General features: G+C 38.5%; 1 protein-coding gene across 3 annotated transcripts in view; it reads right to left on the reverse strand.

Moving 5' to 3' along the window:
- Positions 1 to 19231, reverse strand: part of Trim44 (tripartite motif containing 44) — a 109889-nt gene that overhangs the window by 15490 nt on the left and 75168 nt on the right. The window contains exon 5 of one of the 3 annotated variants that reach the window (XM_033756489.1): positions 6371 to 6399. The exons of the other annotated variants lie outside the window; for them this stretch is intronic. Within the exon in view, the coding sequence (XP_033612380.1) occupies positions 6378 to 6399 (22 nt within the window). The 3' untranslated portion in view covers positions 6371 to 6377. Of the gene's footprint in view, positions 1 to 6370; positions 6400 to 19231 lie in introns of those variants that run through there. 3 annotated transcript variants of the gene reach the window in all.

The raw sequence follows: 19231 nt of genomic DNA on the forward strand, positions 1-19231 counted from the left end.
ACCCCTGGGCAGGAGACTCCACATTAAGTAGAGGAGGTGACCTAAAGATTTTCCAAGGCCTTGACAGACTCAAACTCTAGTATAGGCATCAATTAGTAGAAAACTTCCTTCCTGCTACAGGAAAATTCCAATAGTCTATTTTCTAAAAAAGTGTAGCTGGGTGTTTTCAGTTTTTTACAGTTGCAGCCAGCTAGTAACTTTCCTGTTATAACCTGGGTGTACAAGGCATACATTTCTCTCAGATTTTCACTCATTCTTCTAGGCTCCACCATATACTATCATGCAAAAGACTTAACACCATATCACCTTCTCCTGGACAAAGGCTAGAATGTCTGTGGGTCAACTGCAATCTTATCTGTCCTGATATGAGAAGCACCAAGATCTCACTCTTTTAATTAGGTTAAACAGAAATATCTTTCAAAACTTGACCAGATTTCTACTCTATCCACTAGAGGACGGAATCTGAATGAAGTCCAGATGTTCCTCCCAGCTGCCTTCAGGGAATCCAGCAATGGAGATGGTCTGATAGGTCCCTACTCTGCCCTGTGCCTCCAGGGATTCCATATGCCTGGAATGTAAATGTCATTCCTGGCCTCTTGAGCTCCTCGGATGTTGAAACTGTTTCTCATTCATCCAGGGTTCTGCAACATGCCTGGCAATTAAGGACACATTTGGCAGCTGGTACACAGGATCTCTCATTTAGCTAGTGAGGTGAAAGGTAGGGGAAGGCAGACCTTCAATGTAGAAACTACATCCAGCAAGAAAACAGACCTCCTAGGAACACTAAGATCTGTCTATCAGAGAATGCCTAAGGAAGGGATATAATACGGTAGGATCATCCACTTAGGAGCAAGGCCAGGACTTCCAACCAAGCCCTTCAACTCTGAGCTTTGTGATTTTGGCAAAGCTATTTAAACCTCTCTATGACTCAGTTTCCTTATCTATAAAACAAAGAGTCATTAATTTGTTCCTTCAATGAACGAATATTTCAGCATCCCCACTATATTAGTTACTATAATAATGCTGGCAGTACAGCAGTGCAAAAGAGTGACAAATTCCTTGGTTTCATCAAGCATAATTTCTAGTTGATGAGATAATAAACGGCAAATAAATAATTTTATAGAGCAGAAAGTACCATGAAGAAAATAAAGGATGATGCTGGGATAAAGAATGATGAGTACGGGAAACGGCAATTCAGGAAGAGGGAAATATCAGGATTATCTCCTGCAATTTACATAACTATTAAATGAAATAATAGATGTAAAGTGTTTTTATTATACTGCCTAACAAGTAATGAGCACTCAGCCAAATTCAACTGCTTTTTTATCACTTCCACTTTGAAGTCAGTTGCTTCTCTTTCACCTCAGGGTGACTGAGACCCTACTGCATGCAAGTGACAGAATAGAAAGATGGCTTCATGTGGTCTGTGCCCTTAAGGATGACACAGTCTGGCACAGGATGTAGCCTCTGTATAGCTGAGAGAAGGAAAAGTGGTGAATTCCATCTATAGAGTCAGAAGTGACTTTATCACTCAGTGTTGACAGATGGATTGGTATTTTCCAAGAAGACAAGGGGGCCAGGAAGAGGGCATGTCAGGTGGAAGAAATGGCTTGGATAAACTCTTGAAAATGGTAAACACCTTGGCGTGGTCAGGGAGCTTTAACAAGTTCAGAATGGCTAACGATGAAGCATCAGAGGGTAGGCTGAGAGAAAAAGCAACTTTATCAGCAGCTCCTAATGCTTATCTTCACAGGTCATGCTTGAAATGTCTATGTTGAGGGATGTGTAGATGGGAAAGAATAAGAGATGAAAAGGGTAGCAGCATTCCATATGGTGTCTACCATACCGCTAACACTCCAATATGTGAACAAGGGCTATGTTTAAAATATTCAGGCTGTGTTCTATGCAACATTCCCCAAGGCAGCACAAACAGATGTTTCAGGATAAAAAGAAAAACAAACACCCAGTGGTAACTCAATATAAAGCCTGCGTGGGGAAAGGCAGACTTCAGGCTGCTCAAATGTGGTTATATCATCAGTTCGGGTCTGAGACTCAGCTTGGAAGAATGACACAGGTGCTAATGTGATGACACTGGGGGTCTGGAGTAAAGTGGCACTCGCTCCCAAGCACAAACTAGGGTCCACCCTTTGTCAAAGCCGAATTTGTCCAGTCTGAGGCCCACGCCAAGGGCTGTGAGAGCTCTGAAATGGGAAGAAGGAAAGCACAAGGTCTTATGCTAATAACTCAGACATCTCCACCAGCAGGCGGTCTCTGAGGTGGGTATATCTACCAAGTGGATATTTGTAGGAGAGAACAGAGGGTCCTTGTTCTTTTGCCTGGTTTCATGCTGCTTTACCACTCAGTCCTGTCCATCCCCTAGCAATAAACATTCTTGTTACAAGTCTCCTCAAGAAATAGGGAAGAAGGGAAGAAAGCTGCCTCCATCTGTATTCCACCACCAATATTCCAGAAGCTGTGATACAGCCAACAGGTTTGGAAGAAGGCTGACATGAACAGCATACCCAACTGACTTTCTGCCAATCTTAGCAGAGGCTCTCTTTGGACTGCAGTTCATTGATGTCCTATGAAACAGAACACTAGTGTGGTTTGCACTAGATGACCCTAAACACATGAAAATACCTAACAGGAGAGCCAAGGTGTGGGTGGTGGAGATTGAAAACTGAGCATTCCATCCAGCCTTTGCAAGTCATCAATCTTAAAACTGAACAAAGCCCACTGTTCTAAACGTGACTTCCCTATACAATGGAGAAAGCAACAGACGCCCAACGTTAGTATGTGAAAAAAGCCAAGGCCAACAACGCTTTCAAAAGATCTTCCATGTGCCATTAAGCCTAAATCCCTAGTAAAGTTTTTCCTTTAGTGTAGTTACAAGGCTTCTTCTAGTTGAACTCCCAGAGTTAAAAATCAGTATATATTATAGGGATGAGAGTAGGCCATGGTGGCTCCATAAACTACTTGAGCAGAAGTAAGTAACTGGATGAGCTACCTCATCTTAGAAGCTGATGACATAATGTGCTGGATGACTAGGTTTTGCTGAGGGAAAGATCATTTTTAAAGGGTAAGGATTAGGATGTTTAGTACAGGGTGCTGACAAGAGATAAGGATTACTATAAAGACATATTTTGCCCTCCTTCCACTTTTTCCAAAAGCCAGCTCTGCTATGATACCCAAATGATATAATCCTATCACTTCAGATCTGTTCATCTATATGCAGAAAACTTGTTTTATGGCTCAGTTTCCAACATAAATCAAGATTTATTTATGATGCATGGAAATCAACTGCTCTCTACTAGTCGAATTATGGGGCCCAGCCAGAGAGGACAGTCCTTATATTCCAAAGAGTGGCAGGGGAATATGCTCCTTAGAACCCAGTGAAACCTAATCACCCTTCTAGATTGCATAACTGAGGACATCTATCAACAGTATGAATGGCAGGGATCCTGCTGTCAAAACTCAACTGTGCCTTTTAGACTGACAAGAGCAAGAAGTGCAGAGTCAGAGAAACTGGGGTCTGAATCTAACCCTTCAGCTTATAAAACACCCCCATTGCCCAATAAAACTCCCCCAGACCTCAGTCTCCTTGTTACAGAGTATTACCATTGAGTCCCAGATTCTTTATGAATGTAAAAGCATACAACACATGGGAAATGCTGTTGAGTGGTCATTTTTCTCATAAAATGCCCTCCACATACCAGCTTTTTACTACATATTGCTCTATTCCCTTTGTCCTTCTTGAATTAGATGAGCTCTAAGGCTTTCACTTTCTGAGTCCCAATCGAACGAAGTTTAATATAGAACAATAAATATATCAGATGGCTGGCTTTTGGGAAGTTAACACAAAGTGTGTAGATGGATCTTTTGCTTTCCCAACCCACTCACTCACTTACTATTTAAAACATTCACTGCAATCTTCACCCAGCCAGCATAGAAGGGTAGGAGGGAGAGAATGATAACAAAATAGACATTTCAGCCAACCACTTTGCGGGGGGCGAAAATAAGTATTCTTTTGGGGGCTGTTTTTAAATTAAAAAACATTTTCTGTGAGACCATAAAGTTTTTCACCCATAAAAACTATTTTAGGGCCCCTGGCTGAAATACATGTAAGAAGAAAAAAAGAAATTACCAAAAAGTCATAATTCTGCATAAAGGAGTTTAAGTGAAGCCAATGGAACTACTTGTTTTATGTTTAGCTGGAGAAAGAACACATATTTTCTTCCTGAACTACTTCCCAGCCATTTCTCCCGAGTCTAATTTCTGACAGCGTTTGACTAAGGCCTCCAGCAACTAATTCTATGCCTTTTCTTGCCCAGTAAAAACAAGAAGAATAGGCTTTGGAAATGGGGTCAAATTAACTGTAGGGGTCTAGCAACCAAGGCTGGGAATCAAAGGTCTATATGAAGGTCCAGATGATCACCCACTTAACTATTTTAATTTGAATTGACATAAGTGGTCACATCATAGTTATAAAAGGCATGCTTAATAGGGCTCAAAAAAAAGATTTTCAAAGTAGACCAAACAAAGGAATATAAAAATTGTCTGGAGGAGGAGAGCAGAATGACTCCATGAATCTGATACAATTCAATACCAAAGGCTTTATTTTCTTTCTTTCATTCCAAACCCCCTCTCTCCCCTCTGGTAAAGAGCAGTAATGGCACTGAAATCCACAGATAATCACTAAATCTCTGTGACAGCTCCAGTTCTAAACTCCTCCTTCACAATGAGGGTTTTAACAGCTGTTAGTAACAAGGGCTTCTTTTGCTCCAGTGTGGAATATCCATATCCTTTTTCCTTCTTTCTTTCCCCAAATCAAAACCTGCTTTTGAGTTGACATCTTCCATGAAGACTGTGCTGAGCACTCCAATCTACAGACCACAGAGACGACTCTTCTCCTAGGCCCGACTTGACCAAATCCGGATCCTGCTGGGGTGTGTGTGTGTGTGTGTGCTCAGCTGATAAACTATTCATAGAGGAGAAGAAATATATAGTATGTTGAGGGATGATGAGACCAGGGCAGCTAAAAGCAGTTTAATCAAGGAAATGTACATGAATAACTGCCACTAAGGAAAGGCTAGCATCAGAGTTGTTAGAGAAGGGCAGTGGCAGCCCTGAGAAGTGAGCATGTGCTCAGACAGAAAAATCCATTACAAAGGCCAGAGTGTTGGATGCACCAAGAATAGGACTGAGTTGCAGAAAGAGGCCTGTGAAAAGTGGTGGGAAGCCTCTTTTAAAGTTCTGGCTGTGTGGTTTGGGATGAAGTGATAAGGTTCCACAGGGTTACACCACACAAGACTTGGCAAGAAGTACATAATGGGAAATTTCACCTCTCTTGCATTGATTGTTCACTACCACAGATGTATCTTGGGATGGTATTAACATGGTGAGGATATTTGACTTTTATACCTCTATGGAAAGAATTCTGATTCATTCCCCACAGCCTCAAGGACCAGCTGTACATCTATGATTTGTGGAAAGAAGACACAGGAATTTGTATTATTTCCTTTATCTCCTATATCTCAGTCACTTCTTAGTAAAAACACAGCCAGAAAGTACAAAGTGGGTGGCAGTCTAGGTCCCTACAAACCCTGGAGTAAGGATGGCTGGCTCTAGCTGTATGCAGAATATTTCAACAGGTATGCCATTTCTGTTCATGGTGACAAAACAGACATGGTGTAAAAATGTACTGTTAGATGCTTTGTGTTTATCTTTGTTTTTGTCTGTTTTGTGCTTTGGCTTGTTATTTTAAGAATATCTAAGTTTACCCATACCACTATCCTTTGCCCATTATACTTTAGACATCATGGAATGATGTGACAGAAAGGATGACAGCAATCTTCAGAGCCACATCTCCAATTGCCTGCCAGCTGCTCAGGGACCCATCAGCTTGCTTTGCCAGAGTAAAGCCTTGTTCCCTCTTCCAGTATGCATGTCTATAGCACAGCTTTTTCAGAAGTCAGCTACAAGTTCACATCAAGCAACAGTCAGTGATGACAAACTGAGTGACTGCTGAGAATATCTTTCTAGTGTCAAGCAGCCATTAAAAGCACTTAAGGAAATCACAAAAGGGAAGTGAGAGAATACTTCCAGAGCTATAGGACAGGGAAAGAGGGAGAGCATCTTCTCACCTCCTATCTTGGAGGGAAAAAAGCATCACTTAAAAAGCAAAGTTGGTTCTAAAGAATGGACCAGACTTTGAGAACCTGAAGAACATGATCTACCATGTACCAACCATTCTCCTGGGACCAAAACACTTCTGCGACATCTTTTGCTAACATACAATAAAATGACATTTTATGCAACTATGTATTTTAAAATATTTATTCACGGACCATGCATTATAATCAGTACTCACATATCTCTTATCCAATTAGGACTGGATCTCTGTGAAAAAGATATGATTTCGTTTTACAGATTTAGCAACAGTTTCAGAGAGGTCAGAGACTTAAGCATATCTGGAACTCACATTTGACCGATTCTGCAAAATCCATGTTTTTCCACTAAACAGAAGATTGGGGCTGCATCACTGACTTGGTAATTAGCAGGACTGTGGGGGTTCTGCAGAGGATGGGGGCTTTTCCTGTCTACCTGATTAAGGAAATATCAAGCTATATTAAAGTGGGCTAATGTAGTCTCCTTAATTTTTTAGTTGTCAATTACCATCTAAAGAAAAGGATTAGGAACTGAGGTAATTTTTTAGTTGTCAATTACCATCTAAAAGAAAAGGATTAGGAACTGAGGTAAATGTAACGTTGAAAAGGTCATTTTCCTGAGTTCTAGTTTCCTTATCTCTAAGATGGGCTTAATAAAATCTATGTAATAGAACAATTATGAATACTAAGTAGGGAATCTTATTAAAGTTCTTAATATTATTACCAAGGTAAATATATAAATAGCTTTTATTGCAACTTCTGTTTTACTTTTAACAGTTGTGGAAAATTCATAGGGTTGGCACCAACTGTTTTTAGACAGTAAGTGCTAGAGTTGAAAATATTTTAAAATTCTGAGTTAGTTTCATAGCTAAGAACTACTACAACAAAAAAAATCACTGAAAGCATAAATGGTCTGAGTCTAGGAAATAAGAATCCCATATCCTCTATGGGGCTGGTCCTGTTCTATATGGTTCAGTCATCTTAGAGCATGCTATCAGCACAGCTATGTAGGCACTAGAAACCACTATACATACAGATGGTGGGGAACCTTGAACAGTTTAGGGGGCCAAAGATGTGTAGGATGAATTAATGGGAATGGCTTTGCTTCTAGTTATACAATTCCCTTAAGGCACATTTGCTAAGAACTCTCAAGATGGGCAGCTCATCAGCAGCACAGCTCACACTGTTTCAAATAAGCAGAAAGCAGTACATTTGAAGGAGACTCAGGTGGTTACTGTATCATTCCTGCTCCTCACTATAAGGCTTAGCTCTGACACCAATAGGAGTGTGGAGATCAAAGTTCTTAGGTTTTAGTCTCTTGCAATTCTGACTCAAAGCTCTGTTGGGGGAAAACTGCATCTGGCTCCTGTGCTTTGTACACAGAAACCTGAAGCCAGTACTGTAGAAGACAGCACTTTAATTTCTGCATCCTTTTCAAAAAGGCTTTCAAGGTTGAAGTAAAACTAACCTTGCTCAGGGCAAAAATAAAATGTGCTTCAAATCACTGGCCTTGAGGAAAGGGAGAACAATGGGGTAGACCACCCAGACATGCATGGATCTGAATGGCTTTGCCTCTTGCTGTTTTCTTTTAGAGGATACAATAGGCACCACTGCTATTTGAATTCCTGAAAACTGCAGAATATGGGACTTAGAGATTCAATTTTGAGCTATACTCCTATGCATTTAAACATATTCCCCCAAACAATATATTTGGTTTCATAGAATTTCCCATAAAATAGAAAACTTTTCACTATGTAACAAGTATTAGTAATATTCTAGCATGAAGAAAGCAAAGAATAATAATTTCTTTAAGGTTACTGCACCAGTTTTATCTAGGCTTATATTTCTAGGCAGATTTGGGAAAGCTAATTCTTTCAGATATTGATATGAGGCAGGTGATAATACCATGTAAAAATTAAAGCTTGAGACTCAAAAAAAGGAAAAGTACCCCTTCTGAAACAGAAAAGGAGAGACACTGAAATTCAACAATCTAGCTTTTTTGGATAGATTTTTCAGTAATAAAAATACGGTGAGATTTAAGATCATTTAAAGATACAGAGATAAATTTTACTTTCCCTCAAGCCAAGTTTTAGAAAAAGTCTTGGCTTTTTTGTTATTGGAAGCAAAACAAACATTTCCAAACCTCTTAAAATATACATATACATATATTTATAATTATATATATATATATAATATGCACATACAAATATACATGTGCACTTATTCTGAACAGTTTGCAACCACATTCCTTTATTTGCCTTGTAATTGCTGAGTCAGTAATCTTAAATTGAATAGCCAATTTTTTAAGAGGCAACTCCTGCGTATTTAAGATTTAGCTGGAAAAGTTTTGATATAAACATGTAGTATTTTATAGAAACTCAGCAAACTCTTACATTCTGTAAGTTACACCATCCTGCCTCCTTTTAAATTTCCAGAAGCCTTGAGAATTCATAATATTGGTGTTTCAAGTATCTTGTAAGTACCCTTTAATGGTGAAGATTCCACCCTCCCAATAAAAACACAAAGAGAGATATGGTAGACCAATGATCCCCTATAGACGGGATGAATATCTGTAACAGTATGGCTGTCGATATATTGTTTCCAACACAAGACCATTTCTTGGATAGCTGAGTGCTCTAGCTCCTCTCCACAAGGGAACACATCCTACCACATTCCATTTTCAGAGTCTGCCTATTCCTATCCTCTATTAAACTGGTCAACTCTCATAAAGATCAGTTCACATAACTAATTCCAGTCTCACCACATCTTGCTCCTTAGTGAACCTCTGTCTCACTCTTCACCCTCAACACAGAAGTCTATGTCAGTGTATGGTTGATGGACAGTGTGAATGCTGGCACTAAGCATAGCAGCAAACTTTGCTGACTGGGCACATAAAGGCAAGAAATATTGGCGCACCCCAAAATTTGAACTGCTTAATCAGCAGGGCCTTTCCTCTTTGCCTTGTAGCAATCTCTTATATAATTTGTAGTTATTAAGTAAACCAAATGCCCATTCACAAAATTTGCTTACAAAGGTTTGCTGATATACATAGCAAATTACCTTTAGTGTGCCTTTCCAAGAAAGGCCTATGCTCATTTCAGGCACACAATTTACTCTGACCAAAACATTGTATCTGCTACATGAAAGCAAAAACATATGAACACACACAGGGTGTCCCTCATTTCCTCTGGAGTAATGGGAGCATGGACAATACTTTAAGTATTCATTTTCTAACATAAATTAGAATGGAGCATTGAAAACACCAGTGACATCTGCACAGAAACAAAATGTATTCATTATAACTGGTGCTATTACAACAAAAAGAAATGCATTCATGATGGCAGGACATTTAAAATAATGTGTTGCTGGATTCTGTGTCCATAAAGGCAATAACGATAAAACAGGAGCGGGCCACATAAATTAAAAGGAGAAACAGGGGCATGGAGTTGCTTCAAGGGCTGTGGGCAATGTCAGTCAGATGGCAAATACCTGGGCCCACAGGGAACGTGTTTTGATAGTTAAAAGGCAGAAGAGGCAAGAAGAACAATGAGGCTGACATTGTGCAGTAATGAGGTTTTAATCCTGTTTCTGTGGAAGCATGGGTTTAGGCTACTTCTGTGACGCTAGGCAGGTTATGTCAATGTCAGCTTCACCTTAGATCTGCTACTCAGATATATCTATAAAAGGAGGAATGCCCACCCCCCAGGACCACATAAGGAGGAAGTGAGAAAACACATGCAAAGTGCTTAAAGTCCAATTTATAATGGACAAATATACAACACTAGTGTTTTTTGCTTCTGTCATTACTAAATAAATGTATGGCTCTGATTTATGAATTACCTAGTTCTCCAAATATGTTTCTTATTCTATAAAATGAAAGTAATAAAGACTGTTCTTACCTCACAATCTGTTATGAGAAGCAAGTAAAATTATGTTTAGCAGATACTACTGACTAAATCAGGAGTCATCCTAACTCACTTTCTCTGTTGCCTTCTACTAAAGGGGTAGGAGGGCTAAGAATTTGCATACTCAGTGTTACAATTTTTACCTAAAATGTCCCCCAAAAGTCTCATGTGTTGGCAGGTGGAGCCTGGTCAGAACAGGCAGATCACTAGTGTTAGCTCTGCTTCCCCAAAATACATCATGATAAAAACTCTAGAGAAATTTGGAATAGATGGTCATTATCTCAATTTGATAAAAGCCATCTATGACAAACTATCAGCCAACATCATACTAAATGGACAAAAATGAAAATTTTCACTGTAAAATAAGGAACAAGACGAGGATGTTCACTGTCACAATTCTTATTCAATATAGTTCTGGAAACACTAGCCAGAGCCATTAGACAACAGAAAGAAATAGAAGGAACAAATATAAGAAAGGAAGAAGTTAAACTATCACTATTTGCAGATGACATGATACTCTATATAGAAGATTCCAGAAACTCCAACAAAATACTTATAGATTTAATAATGAAATTCAATAGTGTAGACAGATATAAAGTCAACATTAAAAAATCAAAGAGTTTCCTGTACATGAATAACAAACTCACTGACAGAAAAATTAGGGAAACAGTATCTTTCACAATAACATTGAAAAAAAATGAAATACCTAGTAATCACTCTAATGAAGGAAGTAAAAGACCTTTACATTGAAAACTATAGTACTCTGAAAAAGGAGATCAAAGAAGATATCAGAAAATAGAAAGATATTCCTACTCTTAGGCAGAACCAATAGTGAAAAGGGCCATACTTCCAAAACTGTTACACAGATTAAATGCAATCCCACTCAAGGTATCAACTGCGTATCTCACAGAATTAGAGAAAAAAAAAAACCCTAAAATTCATTTGGAAGCAAAAGAGACCTAGAATAGCAAAGGTAATTCTGGCCAACAAAGGCAAGGTAGGGGGCACCACATCTCTGACTTGAAATTGTACTACAGAGTGACTGTGTCAAAACAAAACAAAACAGCATGGTACTGGCAAAAAAAAAAAAAAAAAAAAAACGGACCTGAGGACTAATGAAACAGACTAGAAGATATGGAGACAACCTCAAACAGATTCAGCCACTTGATTTTTGACAAAGGGCCAAACACATTCACTGGATTCTATAGATTGAATGGCCTTCCTCTGTAACGCCCTTTTACCATGCCCTTCCTGTCTTACAGGCAGCCAACCAATGAATGAATACCCTAAAACTGTAAGACAAAATAACCCTTTCCCTGCAGCTAGGGAGGACCAGAGTTCAAACATGTAAACAGTCTTCTGGTTTGTTGGTGAGTATGAGAAATTACTTCTTCAGAAACTGTTCACTGTCCTGATTAACAGAGACATGGTTCTTCTTCTGATCTCTTCTTCCCTGAACATGGATGATATCCCAAGATGCAGCCCTTTTCAACAAGGAAAACCCCAGAAAATCTGAGAGATACATGGCAGTCCTGCCTATCAACCAATGAACCAAAGGTAGCAGTCAATTTCCTGTTTGCTTAAGCTATGAAGTTTTGGTTACTGAATGCTTAACATAATTCTAACTGATAACAATGAATAAATACTCAGGAGAAGTAAAAACCCTATACTTAACTGTATGGTCTTCCCTCTGCCAAGAATTTCATTATCTTGGATCCAACTGGCTAATTTATATACTATGTCCTTTAAGACTGAGATTTAGCATTATCTTCCCCAGGAAGCATCCTTCACTGGATTAGTATTCTCCCCACCACTTGGCCATCTCAACCAACTCCATAAAAACCTCTATCAGTATATGTTATATTGTTTTGGAATCACCTATTCATTTGTCTCCGTTCTACAACATGACTAAAATGTATCACCAGCAAGAATCCTTATTTTAGCCATTTAAAAAACTTCCTAGCACTTAGCATAAAAACTGGCACATTACGAACTTTTTCAAAATCAAATAAACCAATGAAAGAATTATTTGAAAGGGCATGAAAGTAAATGATAAACTTGTGTAGCCTTATTATTCATTTGTATTTTAGAAACTGCAAACAGTTTTCTAATTCCTACTACTACTTTCAGGGACACTGGATTGGTAAAACATAGGTCTAGGTAATTAATTTTCATCGTTTTAAAAGTAACCTACTTGATCTTTGTTTGAATTTATGACATTTCCCTACTCCCTAGATTATTTTTTGTCATATATTTAATCTATACTTATCTATATAAAAATAATTTTCTTTCTTTGTTGGTTTGTAACTACCAAAGACATCTTGGGAAAAATACCATAAAAACCAATATTCACATCATCTACCAGCTCACTTCTGAGGCATCTTAAGTTTCACCTGTGCGAGTAGGACTCTGGAAGCTTCTTGCTACCTCAAGCATATCCAGGCCTTGACCATCCCTGTGCAGTGAGCAGCAACTCAGGCAGAGCCCATGATATATGATTGTCTGCCAGAAAAAAGATGGACATTTTCATGTCCTCTCTATCTTATAAAACTTTTTCAAGGACTCAACTAGGTCACAGCCTTCTTTAAAAAAGATTATTAGTCCTCTCCAAAAACACCTAAAAAATTAACACCAAATAATGTAATACAGGTATGTACTCCTAAATGACATGTTTAGCAATAATGGACTAACCACATAGACAATGGTGGTCTCAGAAGACTACTGCCTATGATGCCATAGCTATATGCATTAGTTTGCCATATAATGCTGTGACATACAATGACCAAACTGTCTAGCGATGTATTTCACAGAATGTGACACAACTGTAGTGCCATTCAGATTATAAATCAGAAGTAGACCCATGTTTAAATATATTACATAAAAAAAACCCTGAAAGGTAATGCAGGTCTGAAGTCTCTTATCCCTTGTCTGTAACTCTCCCCATATCCACTTTTATTTGACTGGCTCCTTTTCTCAGTCGGTTCTCCGCCCTTTTTGGAGAACTTTTCACCCTTATCTATAGTAGATTCCTCTCCTGCCTCTTTTTACTGTTTCTACCTATTTTATTTTCTCACTAACACTATTATCTGAAATCACTTTGGTTACTGTTTTACTAGAATTTTGTCTATCTTTTCTCCCTAGAACTACATATATTCCACCAGAGAAAGGATCTGCTCTTTGTTCACCCTGAATCTTTAGCTGTGATTAGATGTTTTAATAAATATGAGTTGAAAAAAAGAAAGAAGAGGGCAGTGTTATGTTCAGTCAGTAAATCTACTCTGCTAGCCTTGAATTTTCTTTTGGGAGTAGGGGGTTGATGGACACTGTGCATGGTTAAAGCTGGTGAGGTCAGCTTTATAAAGCTATGTGGAGTTGTGCAAAGAGCTAGAGTATTAGTCCAGCCACTTCCAAAACACACACACACACACACACACACACACACACACACACATACACACACACACACACACATACACACACACACACAAATAGAAACATATTCCTTTTTCTCTGAGGTTCAGTTTCATCATCTATATAGCTGCTTCACAAAACCGGTGTACAATTAGATGAGACAATGATGGCACAGAGTAAATAAGTCAGTTCCTCTCTGCCTGTCCCTTGAAGCTGTAAAAAGAGGAAGCAATCCAGGGGCTGCAGAAAAGTGGTCTAATGCTTTTTCCTACTCTGTCACCTTAGCAACTACCATGATTCCTTAGGAAAATAATCTCCAGGTGGTGTGTCATGGAGTCCAGTCCACAGTCCAATCCTGAAGTCCAGAATACATTCTCAAAACACTAAGCACTAGTCTACTTTGTAAGAATATTAGAGACTTATTTCTCTCTTCTCAACCTTATATCAAATGAGTGGTTATCCCACAGAGCTAAGATCATAAATCTGTTTTGAATATCTGAGTGCTAATTCTGCCATAACATGTGTTTCCTCTTATCTCATCAAAACCAGTACATTCAAGGCCATCAAAAAATCTGTGGTTGGCCAGGGATTTAGCTCAGCAGTTCGGTGGCCTGCCTTGCAAGCGCAAGGACCAGAGTTCAATCCCCAGTACCAAAAAAAAAAAAAAAAATCTGTGGTCCACAGACTTGCTAGAGACACGTTAGTGATATCATCTATTAAGCTACTTGTCTATTTCAATACATCTAACTCCTTACAATCAATTCATTCTACTGATGACATTCAATCAGCATCAACTAAGTGCCAACTACATGTCAAGCCCTAGTAGTACGAGTCAACAAATACTTGGAAGTTATTAAATGCTATGCATTGTAACCCTGCCCCTTATGACCATCTAAATAATAGCTTAGTTCCAAAGGATCACTGTCATGCAGAAATGTAGATCTAGTTTTTCCAGAAAATAAAGTGAAAAATCGATTTCTTATGTAAAATCTTTGAATTTTAAAATTCTGGTCAGTAATGAACACAACATTTTAAAAACCAAGCAAACACAAACACATCTTCAGTTTTTTTGTGTGCTTGTTTTTTGGGTTTTTTGTTTTGTTTTGTTTTTTGAGGGAGGTTCTCACTATGTAGTTGAGACTGACCTGGAACTCACTATGCAGTCTAGGCTGGTCTCAAACTCACAGTGATCCTCCTGCCTCAGCCTCTCAAGTGCTGAGATTACAGGCGTGCGCCACCATACCTGGCTACAAACACATCTTTAGGCCAAATCTGGCCAATTATTTACGTCCCAATCTTAAGATTCCATTATTATTTCAACAATATTTTTATCATTAGTGACTCCCATTTTCCTTCCAAGGACTTTTGTATTTGAAAGTATTTTATCTAAAAGACATCATTTTTGAGCATTTACTTAGTTTTTTTAATGAGAATTAAATACTTTAATAATTGACAAAGTAGGTCACCATGGGAGTGTTAAGAGTAAACATTAATCAAAGAAAGGTGGCATTTTTGGTAGTGAGTATAAACTCATGGAGGCTAAATGTTAAGATTTCCCATTAAAACTCTTAGGACACTAAAAATAACACATAGACTTTATTTCTATTTTCATGGATCCTCCTGGGATCTGTGCCTTCAATTGGAAATTGCTGAACTAAACCAGTGGGCTCTAAGATCTGGCTGCAGTGAGGCAGAGTAGGAAAAATGTGGGATTCAGAATCTGAGAGAACTGGGTTGAATCCTACCCCTTAACTTATTAGGTGGATGACCTTGAATGAATTATTTAGCTTCCTTTACTCATCTGTAAAATAAGAACAATCCCACCTACCTTGGAGGGCTGCCATAAGGAGTAAATTAAATGGAGTGTATTAGTTACTTTGCAGGGTGCCTGTCACTTAGCAGGGGATTAAATAGTAAGGCTTCTTTAAACTGTCTTCAATAGTCTACACTCAAAACTTGAAGCCATATTAAACTCTCACTTTGGGCAGCCTACAATTAAATCATTGAGATTTCAACCATCACTCCCTGTCTAAATTTCCTTTTGTCTGGTAGGTCCTGGGCAGTGTTGTCTCATCACAATATGATTCAGCGAATGCTCTATTGTACCAGAGGGCTTGGTAGCAGACTTAAGAAGTGATTCTAGTCAGTTCTGATTAAAATTTCTACTGCAATTATTCTTGGATGGTCAGCCTCCACCTGGATGAACAACTTCTTAGGCCCTGGGACTATTAGGATCCTGAACAATCATGACTAATAGCTACCACCTAGTGAGCATCTATGTGCTAAGCCCTGTCTGCATTTTAGGAGAGAAGTCGGAAGTTCATTGTAGGTTAAGTAATTTTCCAAGGTTATAGCCATTAGAAATGATTTAATGTGGGAATACATTTTGTCCCAGTAGTGGGAATAGAACCCAAGGCTAGTGTATGCTAAGCAAGTACTGTACCACTGAGCTACATCCTCATCCCTTTTTAATTTTGTAAGACAGGGTCCTGCTAAGTTGTCCAGGCTGGTCTCAAACTTGCAATCCTCCTGCCTCAGACCAGGCCTGCACTACCATACTAGGCAGTATGTGATTTTTTAAACCACATTATCTAATGTCAAAGCCTATAGTGTTTGCACTACATCAAGTTATTTCTCTTCAAATAATACATCTGAGGTGGTAAACTTATGTGAATGTGTGAATGTTTGTGTGTGTGTGTGTGTGTGTGTGTGTGTAGCTATTTATATCTATGGATCTTTCTCAAAAAACAATATGGAGAATTATGTTCCCATATTATTTCCACCACAGCACAGATACACAATAAAACTATAAGATAAGCAAGTGGAAAATGACAACAGTTGAAACTTTCCTTAATTTTTCATGCTAGTATAGAATAAAACCATTGAGCACTACCTACTGTGTGCTCAACTTGTGACTTACAGAGGGAAGTGACCTTGTATTTTGACAAGCCTGGTCTTTTCTTTGTTCTTATCCATGTCCAAGTAAAGATAATTCTCAATTAAATTAATTTATGATCTATGCTTTTTCTTCACTGTCACTATCTAACTCAAAGAAGCAACCAGGCACCAGTTCACGTAACACTTATTATGGTATTTCCAGCTCAAAAATGAATACAATGAGTCCTTCTATAAAACACAGCTGTCGTGACAATAAGCACAATGATACAGGAGAATATTGGTTTCCATTATGTCTTTATTCAAGGAAATCCAAGAGGTCAATGACAGCTTTAGAGTTGGGGCTGCAAATAACTTGGTATATTTATTTATGAGCTTTGTCTAAAACCATGCCTTGATTTAGGTGAGCAGATGAGCTATTTCTCAGTACCCCAGGCTGACTGTCAAATAAAAAGGCGAAAACAAATCTTTGTTACCACCTCTAAAACACTTTACTAATCATTGAATTAATGTGTACAATGATTTACTTTCATAACTCATTCAACGCACACTTATCATGTACCCTTCACAAGTTCTTGAGGGGATGGGGAAACTGGTGAAGCACAAGTCAATCCTATTTGTGAATCAAGGAACAGGGAATCCAAGAAATTGGAACTTACTCCTCATCATTGAATTTGTAACAGAAATAAACTAAATCCAATGACTGATTCGTGGTTTCTCTCATACACTCTGGACTCTAAGAGGACACATTAAATGAAAACATGGATAGGAGCTATGTGCTAGTTGAGTGGTCACAACTCTGTTTATCTGTGAAATATGAGGTATAGAAGAACAATTTATGGCACTTTGTTGTCTATTTTTTAAAAAAACCTGTGTGTTACAAAAATTTCAACAGAATTCTGGGAAGATGGTGGGGTGCAACCATAAGCAGCAACAAATCAACGTCTCTAGGATTCAGAATCTAGGCACTAGAAAATAACCACCTGAGGAAGAAAAAAATGAGGGAAGTGAATCCCCAGGATCCAGGAAGGATCTGAAGGGAAAACTGGAGCCCAACAGAGAAAGTGAAGAGACAGACCTCAACACAGGAAAAGGAGGGAGCAATTTCATTTTCTTCCTGTCTTCCAGGCTTGTGACATGAGAAAAGAGGATCAGATCTACAGAGACATAGTAAGGGTGTGACTGACTCCAGAAGCCTCCAGGGAAAAGCACCCCAGTGGTATAGAGCAGGGAAGGCCAGCACTACAACAGGCAGTGAGCGACTCCAGTCCAAACTACTGCCATGTCCCCTGGAGAGGGTGCTTGGCCAGATGCCATTTTACAGAGAGGCCAACTGAATGAACCTGGGACTTGGAGCAGGTATGGGTTGGCTTCATCTCAGGGTTCCCAGTGTGGAATCTCACAGTACCTGGGTGAGGGACAATTTCAGGAGATGTCCAGGATCAGGAAGCCATGATCAGGTTGGCAAGAGACACCAACAGAGTTATAGGCTGAACAATTCAGGTCCTAACCCATAAGCAAAGGCCAGGATCACCCCGAACTGTGGGGTTAAAAGCACCAGCAGCAGTACTCTGCCCTAATCCTAGTGAAGGCTTATTGGGATCATTCAACATGGATGTGGGCTCTGTATGTCTCCTTTGTTTAACAGTGACAACAGAGGCACACTCTGAATTGAACACTACCACAAAACTGTAGACTTCACAAGATAACCACAGGCTTGAAATCACAGAGAAATCTTTTTCTTTGCTTTTGGTTTTTTGTTGTTGTTCTTTATTTTTTTCTTAATTCTTTGTTGTTTGTTTATGAGTATAAACACTTTTTAGCTTTTAAAAAATTTCTGTTGTATTGCTTTTTCCTTCTTTCTTTTTCATCAGTTTCTTAGAGCTTGGGTAATCTTCCTTTATTCTTCAGCCTTGCTTCTAATCTCTTTCTCTTCTTTTACTTCTTCACTTTTTCCTCTTACCTCTTTTAAATTTTCTCCCCTGAAGGTAAAATTGCTCTATTGAGTGGATATTTACTGTATGCAATTTTCTGATTTGTTTTAGATTTTGTTATATAACTATAAGTCATGTACCTATAGTTAAATGACACAAATTAATAGTTATCACAGTTTGTCATTTTCTAGACTGTGCTTGATGTAATTGCTACTGATGGCGCTACTTTAGCCAAGGTGACACAGTTGTTGTGATCAGTTGTCCTTTCTTGTATGTCAATACTGAGACTGTCTGATAGTCATAAATAATACTGCAGTCCAGTACCAAAAAAAAAAAAAAAAAAAAAAAAAAGGGTGCTAGGCCAAACTGCAGCAGCCTCTTAACCCCAGTAAACTGAAGAGGCAGGATCTTGGGACAGACTCAAAAGCCAAAGCCAGCTACACATAGACAACATCTCTGAAAAGTAGTTATTTCCTAAAGAGTTCTCAATACTAGTAGTAAAGCTATCTACCATATGCAATTTACAAGCATCAATGCAGAAAACAAATTTTTTTAAAATCAGAAAACGAGAACACATGACAGCAAGATGGAACCCCAGACCTCCAATGTGCCCAAAGCATATCCAGGGACCAATGAAGTGGAAGAAATCAAAAGACACCCAGCTGACCTTTCTGAAATGGCAGCAATAAAGGTAACAAAGCAGATGAATGAGTCTTTAGAAAAAAACAAAAACAAAAAAACAAATGAGAAATAATTACACAGATTAACTAAAAAGACGATGACCATAATGAAGGACATGATTAGCAAATCTAGAGTAGATACAGATTATTAAAAACAGAGAAGCTTAGTAAAAATGATGGAAACCATTAAGACCCAACATAGGAAAGAACTGGGTTCCATAAAACAGATTTAAACAGAT

This window comes from Fukomys damarensis, unplaced genomic scaffold (genome assembly GCF_012274545.1).
Source record: "Fukomys damarensis isolate Sample0158 unplaced genomic scaffold, DMR_v1.0_HiC HiC_scaffold_27, whole genome shotgun sequence".
NCBI classification, from domain to species: Eukaryota; Metazoa; Chordata; class Mammalia; order Rodentia; family Bathyergidae; genus Fukomys; species Fukomys damarensis.